The sequence below is a fragment of the Phytophthora cinnamomi genome, assembly GCF_018691715.1.
Source record: "Phytophthora cinnamomi strain GKB4 chromosome Unknown Contig84, whole genome shotgun sequence".
NCBI classification, from domain to species: domain Eukaryota; phylum Oomycota; class Peronosporomycetes; order Peronosporales; family Peronosporaceae; genus Phytophthora; species Phytophthora cinnamomi.
In genome coordinates, this window is record NW_027151017.1 from 77,716 (window position 1) to 99,161 (window position 21,446).

Sequence of the window (21,446 nt, forward strand, 5' to 3'; positions counted from 1 at the left end):
TGGTAGACGAGATGCAAATCATCTCCCATTGGTAGGGGCTCCTGTAGCTGGTGCAAGGGCGAGAGTCATTGATGACGAGCGCGAATACCAGTTGCCCGAGTATAAAAACTGCTTCAAGACTCGGCAGCGCAAGGCACATGTGGAGATTGTGCCGTCGCTGTATGGCGACCTCTTCAAGAGTGACATCGAGAGCGCTGACCCTGCGCGCGTGTAGGCTGCGCTGTTGCGTACCTACGACAGAACCCAAGGGGCGAACACAGTATACCTAATGCAGAAGATGTACGCTCGCTGCCATCGGCAGGGCGAGGGGGTGACTGAATGTGTTAACGACCTGCAACGAATGCGTAAAAAAATGATCGAATGGACATTTCTCTAGCTGAAGGTGATATGGCAAACACCACTCCGTCTAATGCTGTTGGAGTGTACCCTTCCATCGCTAATGATCACACGTAGCGTGTGTCTCGCATTCGTGGGGATTACGACAACGACCAGCTGGTGCACGACACTGTCAATCCGCTACTTGTTGCTGAGAGGACTTCACGAGGCCAGCAACTTCGTGACACTCGTAAGTACGGCCGTGGATTTCAACTACAGGTTGATCGCATGGCTTGGCAGAGCTCGAGTAGCAGTGGGTCACAGCAGGGCAACTAATCACCAGGATGATGGTAATAGCAAACGATGCCACCATGGTAATTGTGGTGGTGGCCGTGGTAGAAAGAGGCCCTGAACGGATGATGACGCGTGCAAGCGGCGCAAAGAGATTGAAGATAAGAAACGCAACTCCGAGGGCAATGTGTGCCACCAGCATAGTCACTAGCGGAAGGAGTTCCCTGGGCAGGTGTCAACGAGATTCACACGACGACTGGTGATGTGCTCCGTCATATATACGGTGGTAGCCAGCAGCCAGTCAGTCAGGATACGCAGACGGAGCATTCTCGAGTGGTCATCGAAGAGACTGAGTCTGTCCAAGTGAACGTGCAACACCCGCAACGTGACGTGAGAGAATAGCTACTCTACAGTCTACACTCAGCATGAACTTGCTGCATTGGTGGGGTTCAATTCAAAACGATATTCACCGATGGCCGACGGATGATGGAGCTGGTATTTGTGAGCAGAACGGAGTTTTGTTGCGCACTACGAGTAGTTTCGCCACCGTGACACATGGCACGACCAATTAACATGGCATCATGCATGACACTTTTATGGCGCGAGTAACCTACAGTCACACGCCACGGTTGCGTCAGGCGTTGTCACAACCTCCTCGCGAATCGCCATCCTCCACAGCGCTAAACGTCCTCGTTCATCTCCTCAGCCGGGGGCGACGAGCCTACCACTGGGACCACGACCGGATGCTCGCGTTCCCGATCACTCTGCTGAATTACACTAACAATGGCACCATCGGCCGCATGTGGCACGATTGAAGGCGCTAGCGCCTCGGAGCATTAAAAGTGCCATTAACGAGCCGGAATGAGCGCAAATTCCGCCACTTAGCCTCGTCCTCCGTCATTATTATCAACAAGCCTCTGTATCTTCATCGTAAGAAACACAACCTCATCCGTGTTGACTTGGATCGGCATGTCCTCATCGTTACTTGAGCCTACACTCAACACAACGGACTCGCGGTAGCCGCGGAGGTCCCTACCAACAACGCCCAGGAAAAATACGCTATCGTATTTCCTGCATGAAGCTCCCCCGGAGGTAGTTTAACCAGGCTGACGCCCGTCGTGACTGCAGTGCAGCTTCTGGGCGATCCAGTGGACACCGGAGGCCTAGATGAGGGAGGAATGAGCACTTCACGGTACGCTACAAACAACGTTAACATTCTGGACACCTTCAGAAGACCTCAGCGCTCTGGCTGCTGTGCGCGGATGTGCTGCGAATTCTGCATTGTCAATACAGAAAATGCTGTACCGTCAATGTTTTTGTGCGATGCTTCACTGTGTTGTTCAGGTCTGCAGGTGTGATACTACCGCTTTCTTGCCCCTAGCTTCTTGGCATCTTGGATAACGTGTATATGCCAGATAACGCGTCCTGGTGTCCACGATAATGAACTAAACGAGCATGTAGGAACGAATATGGCAATGAACGTTGAAGTTATTAATGTTAAGACAGATGAAGATGGAGAGGCATCCAGTACTACGAGTGTTGCTAAATCGCAGGGAGGCTATGTCCGTGATAATAGTGACGTAGGACAGGAAGGTGGAGAGAGAGAGGAAATACCAGTCAAGCCTCCTACGGACTCGAACTTAGCAGCAATGGACACACATCTCAAATATATTCCTACTCGCTGGGAGCGTGCCAAGATACGCCATCAGCCCAAGAAGCGAGCGGGGTCTTGGCATCTTGCACAGTCTTGCAAGCGATGCAACCAGAGGAAGTGCGGAATTAGGCGGAGCGGCATGCAGATGCATATATACCATGCAGAGTCATTGGTGGCGAAGTAAATGAGGGAAATACTGCGCTGGCCCGGGATTAACGTACGTCACAGCGCTTGCATGTCCGTTGACCGGAAATTGTCGAGACCAGCGTACCTGCTGATCCCGTTGAGGCTGAACTACCCTGGTTAGACACCGTGATCTACAAGGAAAAGTGCGAAGTGCCTGAGAATATTGTGTTCGAAGATATTGGAGATGGAAATCCGTGCAATTGTGTAGGTGACTACTTCGTGGATACATGCCCCAACGCAGCTCTTTCTATTTTCTGCACTCCCGATTGCTGTCCACGAAAGGTCGCTTGCAGCAATGCGCCTCGAACGCATAACACTGTGAAGCTCTACGACACGGATCATGTCGGCGTCGTGTCTTCATCAGTACGTTTTTAGATGCTGGCGATGTCATTGGCGAGTATACCGTACGTTGTGTGCATACTCAGTGCTCATGAAAGGACGACCCACAGAGGCGATGAAGCAGAACAAGGTGGTCACCCTGTCATCCGAACCACCACTCCCACGTTTGCGCTTCTTCGTGCTCACCAAAATCTATTGTCCTTGACGATCCAAGTGGTCACACGACTGGATTGCGAACAGCACATGGATACAAAATCCGAACGCATAGAAGCCATTGTATCTACACCAACTCTGGTACATACCCACTACCCACCCGCCGCATGGTTGTCCTTCCACTTCCATGCGAGCGTAGTTGACTCCCATTTGAGCTGTCACCGCAATGCCACGTTCAGAGCGCTTGGTTAGCGCGACTATGATTCGTTTAGTGAGAAGTGAGTACACCTGCATGCTTCCAGTACCCTGATTATCGATCGGAGTGCCTTCGCTCGCCCCTAAAAGATTATGTCGCACTAGATCGGATACACGTCGAACGAGAGTCGCCGTCGGAACGACGTCGAAGAGGAGCGATTGCGGGTTCGACAACTGATCTCGCAGTAATACAGTAGTTCTTTCAGCAAAGTGCCCAGTTTGAGTCGACATCTCAAAATGTAGTAGCGCGTTGAACGCCTCCGCCTGATTATTAGTGGGTGCAAACCCTCCCGGAGTTAGGTAAAATTTCCATGCGCTGAACGGACCAGTGAGCCACTGCGACCACATATACTACGCAAAAGAATTTAGACCAGGGTAGTCCAACCACTTGGCGACAACGGCGATCTCGCATCCAAAGATACGAGCTTCGCTGCGCGTAAATTGTAAGTCGTACATGTCGTGGAGGATAGAAGCCGCGACACCCGATGGAAATCCTCTAATTGCTTTGTGGGCGTTCTTCATGACTTGGAAGAAGCACATAAGTGCTATGAACCCATTGTTCCCTCCAAATATGGCGTGGAGATCGTTTTCTAGGCCTTATCGGTGTCTCCATCGTCAAGGGAACCTCAGGTTCCTTACCGGAGATTCAAAAGTACAGGCGCTTCCGTGCCATTAACGCACACTGGACAACAGGCTGCGTCTCGTGAGAAATGAAGAATAGAACCACAACATGGAATCCACACGATCGACCTGACACTCCTACTACCAGTACTAGGTACTCGTGATAGTTTAGTTTGTAAGTTGCATCCACATGTAGGATAAAACGCTCTGGAGGAAGTATCAGCCTCACGACGATCGCATTCGACGTCAGTCCGACGATGAAAGGACGTTCATCCGAGCCGTTATCCACCACCGGCTCGTCATAGCAGTCTAAATCCCATGCAAATGTGAAGGGCTGCGTCATTGTTTCCCCGTCAGTGTACGTATGCGCATGAATCCATTCTCTCACGTCCTCCACCCGGTAGTTGTTCACCAGATACGTGCGCGCGTGGTAGTTCACAAAGTTCTAGATGGTACTGAATGTTGGAGGTGAGGTCTTCTAGAGGTGTGCCAAATCTAAGTGACATCGCATGACGAATCCGCATTGGGTGGAAATGGTGTTCCGCTAAATCGCGACATAATGCATTTTTTTGTTGCCGCCGGTTTTCTTCATTTTTCGGGAGGATGCCTCCGTCGTGTGCGTCGTCGGGGGGGGGGGGGGGGACTCTGCTGTGTGCTCCCTACCGTAGATAGGGATTTCGTCGTTATTAAGGTATGTGACTGTCTTCCCTCGCCAAGAGCAAGCGAACTCGCTCACAGACGCACAAGAATGCGAAGCTACACTCCATCAGCCGGTAACGCATTTGATGCGGCTCGATATCCGAGCAGGTCGTATAGGCCATCTTGTTTCACCTGGTTATCTCAAACGACTTCATTCCGTCGACCACCACGCCCATGCGGACTCCGCCGACGCGATAGCAATTACCTTGAGTTAAGTACCCATCCTACAGATAAATGATGTCATGTATAGGGTTTCATCAAATGGGCGGACGCCGGAGGCCTCGGGTTTGGGGGGTACATTAAGACTGAAGATAATTTGAGTAACATCTGGGTAGGTTACACCTAGCCCCTATATGAAAAAGGAAGGAAGTTTTCAAGGACAAGAGGTTTCCAATATACAGCTTCAGGGCCCAGCATACAGCTTGTTGGTTCGTAACATACCCACACAGAAATACTCTACACCAGATGATCCGTGTGTAATAGTGCATAAAGTAGGTGGAACGAAGCAAAGCGTAATTCTGCCGGTCATTGTTTCTCTATGTGCCTTTTGTACGTTGCGTTATGCTACCCGACTAACTTGCATCAGACGATAGATAGAGTCTATCCTATCGAGGCTCTCGCGGAATATTCTTTCTCGAGGTCACCATACATCAAAACAACAGGTTCTCTCTACAGCTTTAGCACGCACTACGCATTTGCACACAGACCCCAAGATCTGCACAGGCGCGAACATGCTCGTCTGGAGAGGCAACTTGCCAGAACCTACTGCTCTATGTCACTGTCAAAATTGCAAGATAACTTATTCGCACAACGGGTATGTTGATTTGGCTTCTGCCGTCGCCTCTAAAGTGCAGAATGAAGAGACACATTGTATGCATGTCGGGTAGCGTGGTGATACCGAGGATGTTGGCCTAGTTTATGTGCGGTTGGACTCATGTATTGGTACAGGGTTCAATGGAGAGATGAGCCTGATGGGTACCGGTGGGCGGACTCATGACTGTCTGGAAAGCGATTACTGGAGGGTGGCTTTGATAAGGCCTGTGCGGTCGTGTGCATGTGGAAAGCCAGTGAGTACGAGTCGTTTTATGACTTTTTGTCGTATCAATGGTCACGTGTACAATATCGGTGCCTCACCACCGGCAAAAAGAAAATGTACTGTTGTTGCGGTGGAAACCGCTGTTGGATTTCTCGTTAATTCATGGCGAGCGCCTCCTGGATGCTTTGAAGCTTTTGCGCAGTACTGCGTTCAGCGAGGTCGGTCTTTATCATCCGAAGGTCTAACCAATGATGCGTTTCGTTTCTACATTAAGTATCTAAATGATCAGTGTGGTGGTACGAGCATGTCAGATCAGCATCCGTGTATTCGATGACAACTTGTTTGGGGGGGGATTATGGGAGTCATCTTTTCGCGGTGCTTCGCGCTATATCTCTCGTAGTATGAACAGTATTTTCTGCCGCTGTCGCCTTCGTCTTAGCTTTCGACTTGGTTATCTTAGCACCAACATGCATTACGGTAAGAATCAGAGGTATTGGGATTTTTTAAACTCGTCTCCTTTCACTTATTACTCAGTCCCGTGGTTCCTATTACCACCCTGTATTGTAGTCAAGGCTGTATACGCTTTCATTCTAAACTTTCGGTGAATCGGCTTAAATTATCCAGTATCACTCACTGTGCAGGCTAACAACGCAGTAACGTTCTTTGCTGCGACGGAGGGAAACGACTACGCACGAGGGTACGAGGGCGAGTGTCATAGCCTATCGGAATCGGAGCGGCGTGCGCGTGCTACAACACTCTTGTGTGGGCGGGGTGAAGCACATATTGGAAGGCTTGGCGCGGCATTGGCACGCATACGCCGAAATGCTTGCCACACCGGATTCCAGCTTCCCCGATGAGACGTTTGGGATCTTGGACGAACGTGGGGTTATCCAGGTCAACGAAAGCAGAAGTCAGGCACGACTGGGGCCAAGGTGAAGCGAGCTTAGGTGTCCTGCCCCACCAAATCAAAACGTGTTCGGTACAGCGACCTGGTGACTGGGTCGGCAATTCCGCCTCAACCTGTACTGCATCCCCTCAGCTGCAAACGCGATCCGCCGATATGGAGTCTGCCCGGAACAGATACTACAAAGTACTAGGTAAATAGCAAGTTCTTCGTAGTCACCCAGCCTCAATAGTGGAAGTATGGTTGGCATCATCGAAGCTGCCGTGGCTGGTGCTCAGAACACCGTCGCCTTAGCCAGGGTCAATGACAATCCCAAGGCCGTGGTGGAGGCATTTTCCGCCGCGGCACTCCGGTTGGACGGCGTGTTTGGGGCTCCTCATTACTGATAGCTGTGGACGTAGCGGCATCTTTCCATTTGGTTTGCTTCGAGTTTTGGCCAGACTGCTTCCCTTTCCCGTTCTTCGGTTTGGTTTCCTTACGGTTGGAGCTGGAACATTTTGTCTTGGGCACAGCTATACCCTGTTTTTCCATTTTACCAGTGGACCCCGTACGCTGCTGGTAATGTTAGCTTTTCGAAGGACCGCCACAACATGCCAGCATTTTAGAAAAGAAGGCACAAGTACACCGCTTGCGTCTGGTGTCGACTAACCACCTCTCGAAAGGCATTTCAATGCGTAGCGACCGTGATGTGGATTGTTCAAAATGATCTTTCCCGTTGCTGATCATTTCGTTTTCTTCTTTTCCATCTGGGTTGGGTCTAGATCGTAGTATGTCCTGGGTATCGCTGGCTTCCGAACTATCCGACAATCTGACGTATGGTAGTCTCGCGTGAATGTCAACGCTAGATGCAAAGTCAATCGGTTGCTCGGTCTCCTTCCCTGGTATATATTAGTACGGGGAACCGCATTGGCTGTCTCCAGGAGAAATTCATTTTCGTCTTCATCTTGTTATATCAGTGTATGTGCGTAGAAGTTCGAGGACTCGAACTTGGTTTTCATCTGTTGTCCTGGTGATTACAACTCGCGAGGCTTCGATCATAGCTGCCGCTGCCTTGACCAACTCGGGTGCCGGTATCGGATTATATTCCTCAGGAGCAGGCTTGACTAGACTCGTAGTTTCGATGAAGCTTCCGTTTTTTTCGAACAAACGACAACAAAACTGCGCAAGCGCTCTGTGTATTCATGTTCCGTGCGTTGGCTCACCGCTTTACACCAACTTGGTATGAACGTGCTCGATCCGTGAAGGCGCATGCTATGACGGGATAACCAAGGTCGCTTAGTTTAAACGTGGCATCCGCATGGGACTGCCTCAAACTACCAGAGTTGCAGAACCGTAGGCATCTATCGATTATTGCAATGAAAATTACTCCGATGATGAAAGGAATGTCATCATCTCCTGATCCAATGTATACGAAGCCATTTACTTGGGCCCAAACAAAGATCCGGAATCCTGCTAATATTCTGGTTTGTAGTGGCGAACGCGAGCCATGCCTTGATTGAAGGCTTGGTGTCTTTTGAACGCCGGTGGACGTTTAGCGAGTGTTGTATTGGGACAGCTCTGGTCAGCCGCCTTTAGATGGCTTGGTGGTTGCTTGCTTCTTGAGACGAGCGAGGATAATACGGGGGGTCCCAATCTCGTCATGTACTGCGATAAGTTCTTTCATCGGTTGAGTCACAACTGGCCGATGCTCCACATCGCAGGTAGAACCCGCGGGCATGGGTCCGACCTTTTACTCTCGTCTGCCACTTGTCCTGAGTTGTGCGGTGGAACACCTTCCAGATGACGCCACATTTCCAAACTCGCGACAAGTGCTACTCAAGCATGGAAGACGTCTCTCTTTCATGGTGTGTTGACCAGCACAAGCACGGCAGCGGTCAAAGTTGACTTTGTGAAAAAACCCTGTTCAGCACATCCACTCATCCCGATGGTCGTTGAATTCATCGGTGGAATTGTGCACAACAAGCTAATGTCAAGTAGACACGGCCTCGCCTGAACGAAAACCGTTGTACGCAGCCGCTCTTTTGGTAATTTGGCCAACAGAAATGACCAGGCATTTATTTATGCCAGACGACCATTATATTGGTCCATCATAAATATAGCATGTCCTTGGTTTGGCTGCGACTTTATGATATTTATATGAGACCGCAGCAAACAAAAAGATGCTTAGCCACCATTTGGGGTTTTCGAGATAATCATGTTTAGCGTTGACCAATCAAAATTCCTACATAACCCGGGCATAAAAAACCAAAGCTAAGAGCACTCGTAGAAAGAAAAAACAACTCTAATTCGATTGCTTTTTACATTACCTTTCTGGCAATAAACAATAAGTTAAAATTGAAAAAATATTGAGGTCACACGACCTACATAAAACCCGGTCCGGAACTGGAGATTTTTTTTCGACCTATGTAACCCTTTAACATTTTCTAACGATCAATAGCTTAAAGACGCAGCTCTTTCGATTCATGCGGTTAAATCGCGATTCGTACTTTGGTTCTTAATTAAGCAATTTTTTGCTTGACGCGGTCTCAATGAATATTATAGTATTCACTTCCCATATGTGTATGTTTGTGCCGACAAATCTGTATATTTTGACACCAGCGCCGTTTTCAAGTCCGATCCGCCAAAAAGCACAAGACCGGCTCACTCATTACACGGGGGAGGCGCTGCCGGTTGTCAATAACGTAAAACCACCCTGGCCCACCAAGACGAGAGCGCAATGGCACGGCCAAGTCAATATTGTACAAGATCGTGGTGATACACGTCGCCCTTTGCGTCGACTTTTCATCTGTTGCGCCGCTGCTTATGAGAGCCCTGCACTGAGCTAAGGCACTTATTCTTCTTGATCAGCGATTGGCATGATAGGTCGGGTACAAATTGTGTTGGAATTCACGATGTTGCCTTTCGAGCTAGCGATATGAGTCACGGTTCAAAATTGAAGCAAGTCCAGCGTTGCACATGTTGAAGCTGCGGCGATTGGTCCACAGGCCACGCCAAGAGTCGCACCGAATGAATCAGGCTGCTTCAAACGCACCGCCGAGTTGAGCCATCTTAGCATCACCAGCGCCAGCGACGTCGACCTTCAGCCTGCAGCCTGCAGTACATGCACGGCCACAATCAGCGGGAGCGTTTACCCTACTAGCAAAATGCTCAGTCATGACGCTCTTCCAGCGCGCTCGTGATGACATCACATGGATACACCCGTCTCTGCTCCCATAGGCAGAAAACCCCCTCAAAACACCACCATTGGTCCAAAACACCCAACGTTCATGTGCGACACACCACTTCTCTCATCGACCCCAAACGGCGCGGTGCCCATCACCAACCTCACATAATAGCACATCAGCTGGCAGAGAGACAACCAAGACAAGACAAGAGAACCTACGCCCCTTTAAAGGAGAAGAAAGACCCATTCCCAATAGAGAAAGAGAGATACCACTACCCCGACTGGACACATGGCTCCGTCCGGCTCCTCCACACGTCGTCCGCCGCCCTCGTCGCTCCCTGGGCCGGAGCCGCCCGCGTCTTTCGCCCGGGAACGAGCCGTCGGCCTCCACTTCAGCACCGCCAAGCCGTCCCCAAAGCAGAGCAAAAGCAGCAATAGCAGCAGCAGCAGCAGCAATAGAGGCAATACTATGAAGCGACGCAAGCTCGAGGCCTTCCGCGCCACGCAGCTGGTGCTGTGGCGGCGGCGCTACTTCGAGGGCATTTTGCGCTGGGAGGCGGCGCTGCGGCTGCTGTTCGTGGCGCTGCCCAAGCTCGTCTTCCGCCGCGTGGAGAGCGCGCGCACCGTCGTGGCCTTCTTCTTCGTGTACGTGATGCTGCAGGCGCTGGCCATCCTCTGGGGCTTCCTCTTCAACGTGGGCGCCGTGCTGGGCGAGAACATGAGCACCATCATCACCATGCCCTTCGTGCAGGCGCTGTGCGTGCTCGTGGTCTACGCGTCCGTCATGGGCATCGTGCTGTCCTTCGGCCGCGCCACGTGGATCCTCACGTGGCAGTCGCTGCAGAACTTCCCGCTCATCCGCCGCATCATCGCGTGCGAGTGCCGCCCCCAGGCGGTGATCCTCACGGTTGCAATGCCCATGCTCATCATCCTGCCCAGCCTCATCGTGGTGCCGTCGCACTGCAGCAGCGCGGCGTTGCAGGGGTCCTCGTCGCTGGTGCAGGCCATGTGCGAGGAGTCCTACCTCAAGCTGCTGACGGACAAGCACCCGGTGTTCCAGCGCGCGTTGCGCATCTCGACGGCAATTGCCATCTGCCAGTTTATTCAGCTGTGTCTGGAGATTTTGCCAAGGTGGCGCTCGGCGCTGGCGGGACTCAGCACGGTGAAAACGTTCCTGTTGGGTGGGTGGCTGCTCGGGATGAACTTCTTGGGTGGACTCTGGACGGTTGAGTGGAGCGCGAGACACTTCAACCTCAAGATCACGCCGCTGAGCGACCTCACGAACTACCAGTGGGAGATTTTCGGGATGACGTTGCTCGTAGGGTGGATTCTGTGGTTCCTTGCGATTACGTGCTTCACGTTTCCCAATGTCAAGGAGTGCGATTCGAACAAGAAGGCGCTGTCGGGATTCTTTGAGCGGCTCAAGTTTACGTTCGTCATCGGGCAGGGCATCGTCTTCTTCCGGGCTTGTCTGCACCCGAATATGGGGTTCGTGCACGCTCAGCTGGAGCTTACCATTATTAACCTGCTCCTGCCGTCGATCTACGTGGTATCGCTCATTTGTCTACGTATGGTGAGTCTTTTGAGCGTGCGTGCGGTGCTGATTGATGGCCCGCTAGCGCTAGGCTTGGCTGGTGTTATCTCCGTTGGCTCCAAGATGACGGAGAAACCCCACGTCTTCGTCGTGGTGGGTCTGTTCCTGTTCGACCGCTTTTTGCGATCTGAGGCTGCTTCATCCTTAAGCGAAATGGGCCAGACTCTTCAGCAAATGCTCCAGGAAACGTCGACTGACAAGAGACATCCACTTTTGGGCCACCGCACGGCGAAGAAATTTGTCTACCTCGCAGTCGCCATCTTGCTATTATTTGTTGGAGCTCTCTCGGGATTCAGCATTCTTTCCGTTCTTCAGAAAAGCGCGAAGTGGTTTCCGGACGCGACATCGGTGGAGTACGAAGACAACTCCATCCATATCCACCACACGGGTGTTGTCAAGCTACACCTCGGGCTTGCAAACAAGACCAATCCTGCGATAGTAGTGGACGACCCGCTTTACGCAAGTTGCTCAAACCGCTGGAATGGACTCAGTCTGATCGACCTGGCTTTCTTCGCAGAAGCTGCCTACTTTGACCCGTTGTCAAATGACACAGCTGAGTTCATTTCGACCATCTTCGACAATGAGCTTGGGGATGTCCACGTTCACTTGCCCGCGTTGAATACGAAGACAGGTTCTAAGCTCGATTTTTTCGAGGCGTATATCCCGAAACTCAACACAAGCGTCATTTCAGTGCGCGGCACAGATATATGGAGGTTCACAGATTTCGTGGAGGACGTGAAGATGTTTTTCGAGCCCGTGGTATTCTCGGTGTTATCATCCATTTTCCCGACGATCCGCATTTGGCCAGACGTCACATTCTCCACCCTGATCGAGTTGTATAGCGAAATGATCGGGCTTTTTGGTTTGCAACACGAGTCGTGGTATTACCACGAGTTGCTGGACTACGTCACATCACTCACTGACCGAAAGGTGGTGCTCACGGGCCACTCGATGGGTGGCGGAATTGCGCGTTTGGTTGGCTCCATCGTCGGAACGACCTCGGTGACTTTTTCCCCTCCAGGGTTCGTACAAAGTTACAGCAAACTGGTCCACCACATTGGAGGAACATCGATGAAGGTCGACCGAGCAAGTCTACACCACCGAAGCTTTGCAGTCGTCCCCGAATATGACCCGATCACGATGATTGACGCTCAGGCTGGAATGACTCAAAAGATTTCATGTGATACCCCGCACTTGTCGATGCAGTTGTCCTGCCATATGCTCGAAGGAACGCTCTGCAACTTAGTGGAGCACTGCGGCTCTGCTCGGCACCGGATTTCGTCATGCCTATTCGAGCACAACATCGCCGGGGCCACAGAAGACATGCTTCCGAGAGTGCTCGCGACGATATCCAAGCCGGAGATTTACGTTTCGTTCGCGGTGTCGGTATCGATCGCGCTGTCCATGGTGCTCCGTCGCCATCATCGCAAGATGCGCACGCCTTTATCGTCGCCATCTCATCGCAGCAGGAAGAAAAGCAGATCTCCAGGCCGCTTCCCTCACAGCTCCAACGGCAACCTACGGCCACCTCATCCGTCACTGTACGTCCGGCGCAACTCCATTATTTAGTTTAGTTAGATAGATTCACGCGGCATGTTCGTTACGATCTGCTTCTGTTGCCAACAAATAAATTCAGTAGAGTAAGGAAACTTAGCTTTTTTGCCTTCATTAGTCTTCTTGTGCCTTTCCAAGAGTGAGAATGAGGTGTAGGTGACCAGAACTTGAACACGAAGTACCAGTAGTAGGTTGTGACCGAATCATTACTTGAACGAAACGAAGCTGCGCCTGAACAAGTAGCACATATCGCAGAAGATCTCAGCTCTCACATGCATTTGACGAAGAGCCGACGCAAATTGCGTCGGCTTCACGCAATGGTTGATCCTGAATCAGGATTCCTGGTGGCCACGAGGAGGCTCGAGATAGATCGGCTGCGCTTGCTGCGCTCTCCTCTCGATGTGGGAATGCATCTCGACGAGATAATCATCGACGCCCTTGACTACCGGCAACGCCGCTTACATTGCATCCTGCAGGAAATAACTGTTTTGTAGGGCAATCATCGTTTCCACAACGCGAGCGAGCTGCGTTAGTGTATTTGGCGCCAGCAGCATATTACTACAGCGACCTCCTGTCATCTGCGCGAGTTCGGTGACGACATCGTCAATAAATGAGCCGGCAATCAACTGCGGCGGTCGCGTTCGCAGCCACGTGGAAGCTTGAGCTGGGTTTAAAACGTCCGCGGGTCGCGGCAAAAACATTTTTTGCCATCATAACGAGGTCGCGTTGTCCTCTTGCCCGTCCATGAGACTGCCCGGGTAACCGACGTCGATCTGCTCTACCACGCTGATTGCAGCAAGGAACTGCAAGGATGGCGATCAAGCACCAGCGCAATTTGTCGTGGACGGAAGCATGGATACCAAGCAACACCCAAGTTCCGATCTCAGTAAATTAATCTGGGTGCGGCACAGCACCCAGGCTACTCTGCCAATTGATCAGAGTTCTCATTTGACGTTATCACTTCGAAGCAGCAGTTTCTGAAGTATATTTTGTAATTCTTCCGACTTGAACCTGTCAATCCCAAACATTGACTCGAAAGTTTAGTCTAGTCCTATCACAACAAAGCGATCTCAACCGACTCCAAGAATAAACTAGGTTCCAATGCCGTCCTTCGATACAAGAGTACCCGACGCAATCCCAGTGGTAAACTATCGGACCCTTGTGTATCGTCAACTGTTGTACGAGCTCACAGTTTTTGTTGTTGTCGGTAGCTCAACGAGTACGTGTCATCGATCCAGATCGATCCAAGTATCCTTATGGACTGGAACCTGTTCGCGTTTGTCGCTGCCGCAAACACCTTCTGGCGCCAGCGTGGTTGCGAACACGACCACCACAAATGACTGCTACGACATTCGTCGACGATATTGTCGCCGAGCTCGAGCTGCAAGCAGGAGGTCGCTGTGGGCGTGTACTGTTGGCGCCAAATCGACTTGACCAGTATCTCAATGTTGGAATAACGATGGTATGCCTGCAAAATAACAATTTCCTGCAGAATGCTGTGGAGATAGCACTACCGGTAGTCAATGGCGTCGAACGCCACCTTGTCAAAACACATTACCTCACCCAGGCGAGAGTGCAACGATCGCACCCGAATAATCTCTTCACGACTTATCGCGATGGACACGCATTGCGTCGGCTTTTCAGTCGACTACTTGCCGGGGCTGGGAACTTAGCACTGACGAATCGGGAACAAAACTGGCAGAATAAGCATATGTGTGTGCAGTTCCGTAGGCATAAATATTCTTGGTACATTAGCTTCTTCTCCCGTTGCCAACAAATAAATCTGGGAGAGTAGTTGGAAGGTGACTTCGTTCGCGTGCTTGGTGGTGCCGTTCTTTTAACTTTAATTTAACCTGGTGCACTCGCGTAGGTGGAACTTTGGCCGTTTGAGCACGTTCTTCCCCAAGAAACACACCGGTAAATGCTGGAGTAATGCTGCTCTCTTGGTGGCGTTGCCGACGCTCCTCCCGTTGCAGCCGTTGCTTTTGAAGACGCTCCCTCTCAATAGCTTTAAGTTCGGAGCGGATCTTCTCGGCATGGTTGAGGCGGTTTTCAGTCACATGTTCGTCGCTTAAAAATGAGGGGACTGGCTGGCTGAGTGCAGGAAGAGCACTTTGGACTCGGGTGGCTTTGACCAGCGTCCCCCTTGCAAAGCTTCGGGTGGAGCTTGCTCTGTCGAAGTACTTGGGGACAGCGTTTTCATGTTCCAACTGATTGGGCACCAATGCACGTTCATCCATAGTGGGCTGTTTGTGTGGCACTATGCCAACTGAAACTAGTCCAGGTAATGAGGGAAGCTCGATTCTGTCTCGATTAGTTCGTAATTGAGCCACTCGCTGGTTTCTGCGTGAGCTTGACCCCTTGCTGCTAGTGTCTCCTGTAACGTGACCCTGAGAGTATCGCTGCTGAAGTCCCAACACGGCGAAAGATGCGTCCAGCACAGGCATTGCATCGGAAATCTCTTGTTTCTGCTTGCTTGACTGCTCTGTTTTACGGGTCTTGTACTTTTGTTGAAGGTACAATAAACCCGGCAACAGCGCTTGATCACATCCAGGGTACGGGCATGCGTACATTTGCGCCAAAATCGACCTAGCGAGGCAGCTTTCGTGGAAAACATGCTATGCATTCACAGCGATGATATTAGACACCAGCAACACGCGCGACTATAGTGACCGAGCAAGAACTACTAACCCCACACAATGTCGAATGTAGAGAGGCCTTTATCCTGAGACTTTGAGCACACAACGAGCATGTTGATCCAGATTCGCCAAAAGTTTTAGCGTTTTCAGCATTCGCCTTGGTTCCTGAAACAACTTTCACCAAGTAGTCTTGAATGGGGCGCTTGTCTCCTTGATCTAGTTGCAACAATATGTCGTAGTCATTCGTTGAGAGTTCTCGGTTTTCCAGGTCCCGAATTATATCCGAACTGATAGCTGTGCGAGGTTGATTTCCACGTGAAGCAGGAACCCAGGGATCTGGAACATTGTTCTTCATCACGAAAGCATGACTCGAGTGGGCGTTAGACTTGAAGCAGCGCGCACACAAGTCCACATTCTTGCACTGTACGCAGCGATATCGTTCGCATCGAATAGGTTTTATCTTGCATTTCCTGCACGATGCTCCTTTATGAACGTTCGGAGCCCTGTTTGCTGCGTCAATCTCCTTTCGCAGCGAAGACAGCGCTGTGTCTCCCCAGTCTTGACGACACAGCGGACATATAATGTTCTCTTTCGACTGTCTCCGACTTTCACCGAAGACCTTCATACACTCGATGTGAAAGTTGTTGCCGCAACTACAGCCGAAACAGTTAGCACAAGTTGGAAAAGAATGCAACGCACACTCACCCTTTGCGGCAGAAAGTGAGTGGCTGATTGTCGTCCATGTCTTCCTGACAGATAGCGCACACCTCTCCTTCCACCAGTTCGTGTCTCTCCACATCTATATCTTCAGGCTGCTCGGTCTTAGCCGCAGCCTCTTCCTTCCTCCTCTTCATGAACGGCTTCGGCGCCGGCCTCGACTGCTCTCTGTATCCTCCACGAAGGAGCGTCTCAATCTGCAGCACCAGCAACAAGACAAAAGAAATGACCCAACCTCGCCCTCAAACGTGCAGTGTAGTATAAACTCTTCCCCACCTCCGAATCAATCAGCGACTTCTGCCACACGACGGGCGTCGTCGCTGGTACACGCAGCACCTTGAGCATGACGAACAGGATGTGGATGCATATGTCGGCGGTGCCGCAGCTGCAGCTCTGCAGCGACCCGATCAGCACCTTGTGCTTCTTGTTACAGTTCTGCTCCTGGATCTACAGCATCCCAGTAGTTACAACACTACGCGCACACGCAACTGATCTACATCTAGGTAGTACAACGCACCACGTAGGACGTGGGGCCCGTGGTCTGCACCAGGTACATGGTCGTGCTCAGCGTCTGCTGGATGCTTGCCGCCACCTCCTCCGACACCTTCGTCCGGTATGGCACCAGTCGGCTCATCGCACTGCTTTTCTCGCACCAAAAATGGACGTGGTCACTCCACTTCAACTTGTACCCTACCTGCTCCTAATAACGAGCCCTCGCCCGAATAGTGGACCCCCATCAACCTATACCCCAACCTACAACTGTAGGTTGGGGGCTATTTGTAGGTGGGCGATTGCCAAGTGGCGTCATTTCACAAGCCAGCACCACATCACATCAAGCAGGCAGAGGAGCCGATCGACGAGCATGAACGACCCGCTGGAATGGTACTACGAGATCCCCGTGGTGTCGCGGCTGTACCTGACAGGCTCGTTCCTGACGACCACGGCCTGCGCGCTGGACCTGGTGTCGCCCTTCTCGCTCTATTTCAACTTTAACCTCATCTTCTTCAAGGGACAAGTGCGTGGGCAGCGGTGCTGGCGTTGCAATGGGCCGTGGGGCGGTGACACTGACGCGGTTGTGCTTGCACACCGTTTTGCACTACTCGTACCGCTGCAGGTGTGGCGGCTCGTGACCAACTTCATGTTCTTCGGCCTCTTCAGCCTCGACTTCCTCTTCCACATGTACTTCGTGTACGTAGCTGCTCGTGGACTTGCAGCGCTGCAGGCTGCGTTAACACCATGGTGGGGCTCTAGTAACGGTGGATTTGTTGGTGTGAACAGCGTCCGCTACTGCAGATTACTGGAGGAGGGGTCCTTCCGCGGTCGGACAGCGGACTTCGTGTACATGTTGCTGCTGGGCGCGGTGGTGATGATCGTACGTCCACGTGGTTTGTGGGGACGAGGACTGTGCGGGAGAGTGCTGATGTGTTTATTGCTGGTGGTTGATGCAGTTGGTGGCGCCGTTCGTGAACATCCACTTTCTGGGCTCGTCGCTGACGTTCATGATGGTGTACCTCTGGGGGCGACGCAACGAGCACGTGCGGATGAGCTTCCTGGGGTTGTTCCCCTTCACGGCGCCGTATTTGCCGTGGGTGCTCTTCTCGTTCTCAATTCTGCTGGGAAACAGCGCCACGACGGACCTGATTGGCATCATTGTAGGACACATCTACTACTTTCTTGAAGGTGCGGTTTACTTAGTCGATCGTTAAACGAAGAGCTGCTAACCTTTCGCGTTGGATATGCAGATGTGTACCCTACGATTGCAAGCATCCGAGGGTGGAAGACTCAACGGCCGCTTGCTACTCCCCGTATCATGTACGTGCTGTGATTGCCATGACCTTTTAGCGAGCTGTGCTGACGTTACTGTTTGTGGCTCCTTCCGCAGTCGATACCTGCTCGATCCGCGCCCTGCGGTTGTCGATGGCGAGCAGGTGATCAACGACTTCGGCGCAGATGGCAATGACCACCCTCACATGGAGTAAAAATGTGTATTGAGCAAAACTGAAAACCAATTGAAGATAGGGTGGGCCGCAAGCCTTTCATCGAATCGACAATACCAACCGCAGCTTAATCCATGCTGCTAAGAAACCGTGATGGCAATGCAAAAAAACCTTTTCTGTCATTATAAGCTGATAATTAGATGACCCGTGTGGCCTGTGCCATGCAGACCACAGCCGAATATGTACTCTCGTACCAGGCTACGACCTTGATGGTGTACGAGCATCGTCTTGCTTCTTTCGCAAAACGAAGCAGTAGCTGGAGGGGCATGGCGAGGCATAGATATACTGCAGGATGCAGTCGATGATGTAAGGAAGCAGGCATTTCGCTCTGCCCGCTTTGCTTACCATGCCTCGTTGACCGCCATGAGCGGAATCTGCGAATTCCTCCGCGACTCAGGCACCTGCATCATCATGAGCAGCGAATGCCGTTCATTCTCCTCGAAATCATCCTCAGGGAGCTGCCCTCGAGGGGTCGAGTTGGCGCTGGTGTCCGGCGACTTCTTCTGGGTAGCAACAGCAGCAGCAGCCGCAGTCGCCGGCGTGTTGTTGGAGACTGCGCGTCTCAGCAACGTGGGCATGCCCATAACGAAGCGGGAGGCGCTGTTGATCGCCGACTTGTGGGCCTGCGCTGCAGCCTCCGGCGACGTCGCTTCCATGTCGCCATCACCCTCCGTCTCGCTGCTGCTCGAGGTGTCATTGTTACTCAGCTCGGACTTGTCCTCCGCCGAGTCCTTGGGCCCGTCCACGTGTGCGGACTCGTGCGTTTTGTCCTCCTTGGACCCGGTCCGGATGCGCATCATGGACGGGATGCTGAACATCTTGCTGCCGTGCTGCTTGGGGGCTTCCTGCTTGGCGGCGGATTCGGTACTGGACGAGTCCGACCGCGACGGAATCGTCGGAGCTCGGCCGACGTTCGCCTTGTTGTCGTCGTTGGCGTTGGCGTTGGCGCTGTTGGTCGTCGCCGATCGCTTCAACGCCGTGGGCAACTTGGTGACGGTCGACAGGTTGGATTTGATCTTGGAGGCGGCCGAAGCCGCCGCCGCGGACGACGCCGTGGCCGAGCGGCGCAGCAACGGCGACGAGAACATGCGTCTCTTGGTCTTGCCCATGGTCTCCGCTGTCGCCTGGTTCTGTCGGAAGGTCGCACCGGCGTCTGCTGCACGCAGCGTCAAGTGCTCAAGCTGCTGCTGGCCGTGCTGGAGCTGGAGCGGGAGCGGGAGCGGCTCGCCTGGTTCGTCGCTTCCTGGAGAGTGAAGCGGGTCCAGCAGTGCCGGGCGAGTCGTTTTCGACGCTGGCATGGTTGGTGGTCTCTCTGGTCGATTCCACGAGGCCACAGCTCGCTATTACACCGCGCTTTGAACTGCCGGTCTCTGCACGTGCCCTTCCTGCTCTTCTTCCTCGGTTTTTCCCGGCCGCGCGCGCCACAAATCGGTTGCGAGGCGCGTTGGGCGACGGAGACCCTTTTGCAGAATGACGAGGGCCGTCGGCAAAGGCGACGGAAGGGAGGAAGGAAGGACGGAAGGAAGACAAAGGCGCGTGGAGCCGACAGGGAGGAACCCACACCAGTGTGGAGAACTCCGGATTGTGTGAACCGCCTCGCCTTTCCCGACCCATTGCAAACGCCGCGGCGCTGCCATGATGGACAAGAGCCCAGCTCGCAGCTTGACCTCGACCCTACTGCGAGTCTCGGCTGGCTCCGGAACAAGCTGCTCCGGCAGACTTTGCCTCGCAGCGCCGCACTTGCAGCCCCGCCATCCATACCGTGTGCTCCAGCACCAGCAGGAGGCGAAAGAAGTGTGCACATGTATAGTGCCCGGCTCTCGCCTGCGAACAGCAGTGCACGCGCAACGGGATGGCACAAGTTATTGATCGTGCAGTATGGTTTGCTGTAGCTTCACGACAGCATGATACATGTAATACATGCTGTAGTTGAAGTGCCCTGTAGACGAGCGGCAACTGCCGCCGATTTTCGTGTAGACACCATGTGACGCGTTGGCAACGCCATCGCCCGAACGCTCTCAAGCAGAACGTTCACAACGCTGCACACCATCTGCCTACATCACGGGTTCCAGTGTCCGGGTGGGCGCTGGCAATCATCTCTGCTTGGGTTTCCGGCTCGCTGTCGTAGTGATTACCATCCTGACGCGAATGTGATCCGGTGTCTGGATGTCTGTCGAGTGACACCGGCCGATCGATGCGAGTCAAAAGTTGCGGAACTCGTGCCGAGATGCGTCGTTGTCGAGCGGCGGGGTCTCCTCGCTCGAACTTGGGTAGTCGTCGAAGTTGGACGTGTCTCCAGGGCAGGTCAAAGTCGGGATGTGCGGCGCAATAACTTGACGGAGCGGGACAGAGTCCCAGTCCACGTTCTCGAACCACGCATGCTCCTTGATAGCACCGACCTCGCTCAGCCGTTTGGCAGGGTCGCTTTGCAGCATGCTCCGAAGCAAGTCTTTCAACGGGCTCTGTATGTACCGCGGCCAGAAGATCTTGCCCGAGAGGATGCGGTTGTACAGCTCGAAATGAGACTCGTTGCGCCGTGACGTGAACGGTGGCGAACCGCTCACCATTTCGAACACCACGCAGGCAAACGCCCACCAGTCCACAATTCTCGAGTAGTTGCGGGCTTTGTTCGATAGCGTGAGTTGCTCTGGCGCCAAATACTGAGGTGTCCCCACACTGGTCGTGGTCCGGTCGCTTGGATTGCGAATCGCCTTGGCAAAGCCGAAATCCACCACTTTGATGTGTCCACCAGCGTCCAGCAAGATATTCTCGGGCTTGAGATCTCGAAACATGAAGCCATTTGTATGACACGCATCAATGAATACGACGAGTTCTGTAGCGTAAAACTTGGCCTCGTCGTTGGATAGGCGCCCGACGTTGCGTAGACGATGGAAAAGCTCGCCACCTGGCGCATACTCCATCAGGAAGTGAACGTGCGATGAAGTGGACAAACTGCCGAAGAACCGAACGGCGAACGGATGCTGAATTGCCGTCATGTGTTCCATCGCGTCGCGCTCGGCTTCAAGTTGTGGGACCATCTTTTTTACGATCACATCCTTCTTTTTGATCGACTTGAGGATGTAGTAAAGACTTGACCGCTTGTGTCGAACGAGGCGCACCTTTCCCAGCATACCCGTGCCCACAATATTCTGCATCTCGAAGTAGTTCTCCACGCTGAATGGTTTTGGTGGCATTTCCAACTTCAAACCGATCCAGGACACCACCTCGTCCCCTACCTTGTCACCCTGTGCGTCAGTAGTCTCGCCATATCTGTAACTCGAGTTTGGGGCTGGATCACCGAGGACCGACACTGCGCCGCCCATCTGCAA

General features: G+C 52.6%; 5 protein-coding genes across 5 annotated transcripts; 2 read left to right on the forward strand and 3 right to left on the reverse strand.

Annotated features, from left to right (window-relative positions):
* Window positions 1–9,905: 9,905 nt before the first annotated feature.
* On the forward strand, window positions 9,906–12,779 carry IUM83_18366 (Transmembrane protein; the record flags this gene model as incomplete). Its single annotated transcript, XM_067943361.1, has 1 exon — window positions 9,906–12,779. The coding sequence occupies one exon, from the start codon at window positions 9,906–9,908 to the stop codon at window positions 12,777–12,779; it is 2,874 nt and encodes a 957-aa protein (XP_067784845.1).
* Window positions 12,780–16,104: 3,325 nt separating this feature from the next.
* On the reverse strand, window positions 16,105–16,754 carry IUM83_18367 (E3 ubiquitin-protein ligase Zswim2; the record flags this gene model as incomplete). The annotated part of the gene is made up of 3 exons (XM_067943362.1): window positions 16,105–16,317; window positions 16,397–16,567; window positions 16,638–16,754. The coding sequence occupies 3 exons, from the start codon at window positions 16,752–16,754 to the stop codon at window positions 16,105–16,107; spliced, it is 501 nt and encodes a 166-aa protein (XP_067784846.1).
* Window positions 16,755–16,982: 228 nt separating this feature from the next.
* Window positions 16,983–18,099, forward strand: IUM83_18368 (Der1-like family; the record flags this gene model as incomplete). Its single annotated transcript, XM_067943363.1, has 6 exons — window positions 16,983–17,135; window positions 17,235–17,308; window positions 17,399–17,492; window positions 17,569–17,800; window positions 17,863–17,932; window positions 18,003–18,099. 6 exons carry the CDS (start codon window positions 16,983–16,985, stop codon window positions 18,097–18,099), a joined length of 720 nt encoding a protein of 239 aa, XP_067784855.1.
* A 359-nt stretch (window positions 18,100–18,458) lies between these two features.
* Window positions 18,459–19,415, reverse strand: IUM83_18369 (Mannosyl-oligosaccharide alpha-1,2-mannosidase; the record flags this gene model as incomplete). Its single annotated transcript, XM_067943364.1, has 1 exon — window positions 18,459–19,415. One exon carries the CDS (start codon window positions 19,413–19,415, stop codon window positions 18,459–18,461), a length of 957 nt encoding a protein of 318 aa, XP_067784890.1.
* Window positions 19,416–20,318: 903 nt separating this feature from the next.
* Window positions 20,319–21,440, reverse strand: IUM83_18370 (AGC/PKA protein kinase; the record flags this gene model as incomplete). The annotated part of the gene is made up of 1 exon (XM_067943365.1): window positions 20,319–21,440. The coding sequence occupies one exon, from the start codon at window positions 21,438–21,440 to the stop codon at window positions 20,319–20,321; it is 1,122 nt and encodes a 373-aa protein (XP_067784839.1).
* Between the last annotated feature and the right edge of the window lie 6 nt (window positions 21,441–21,446).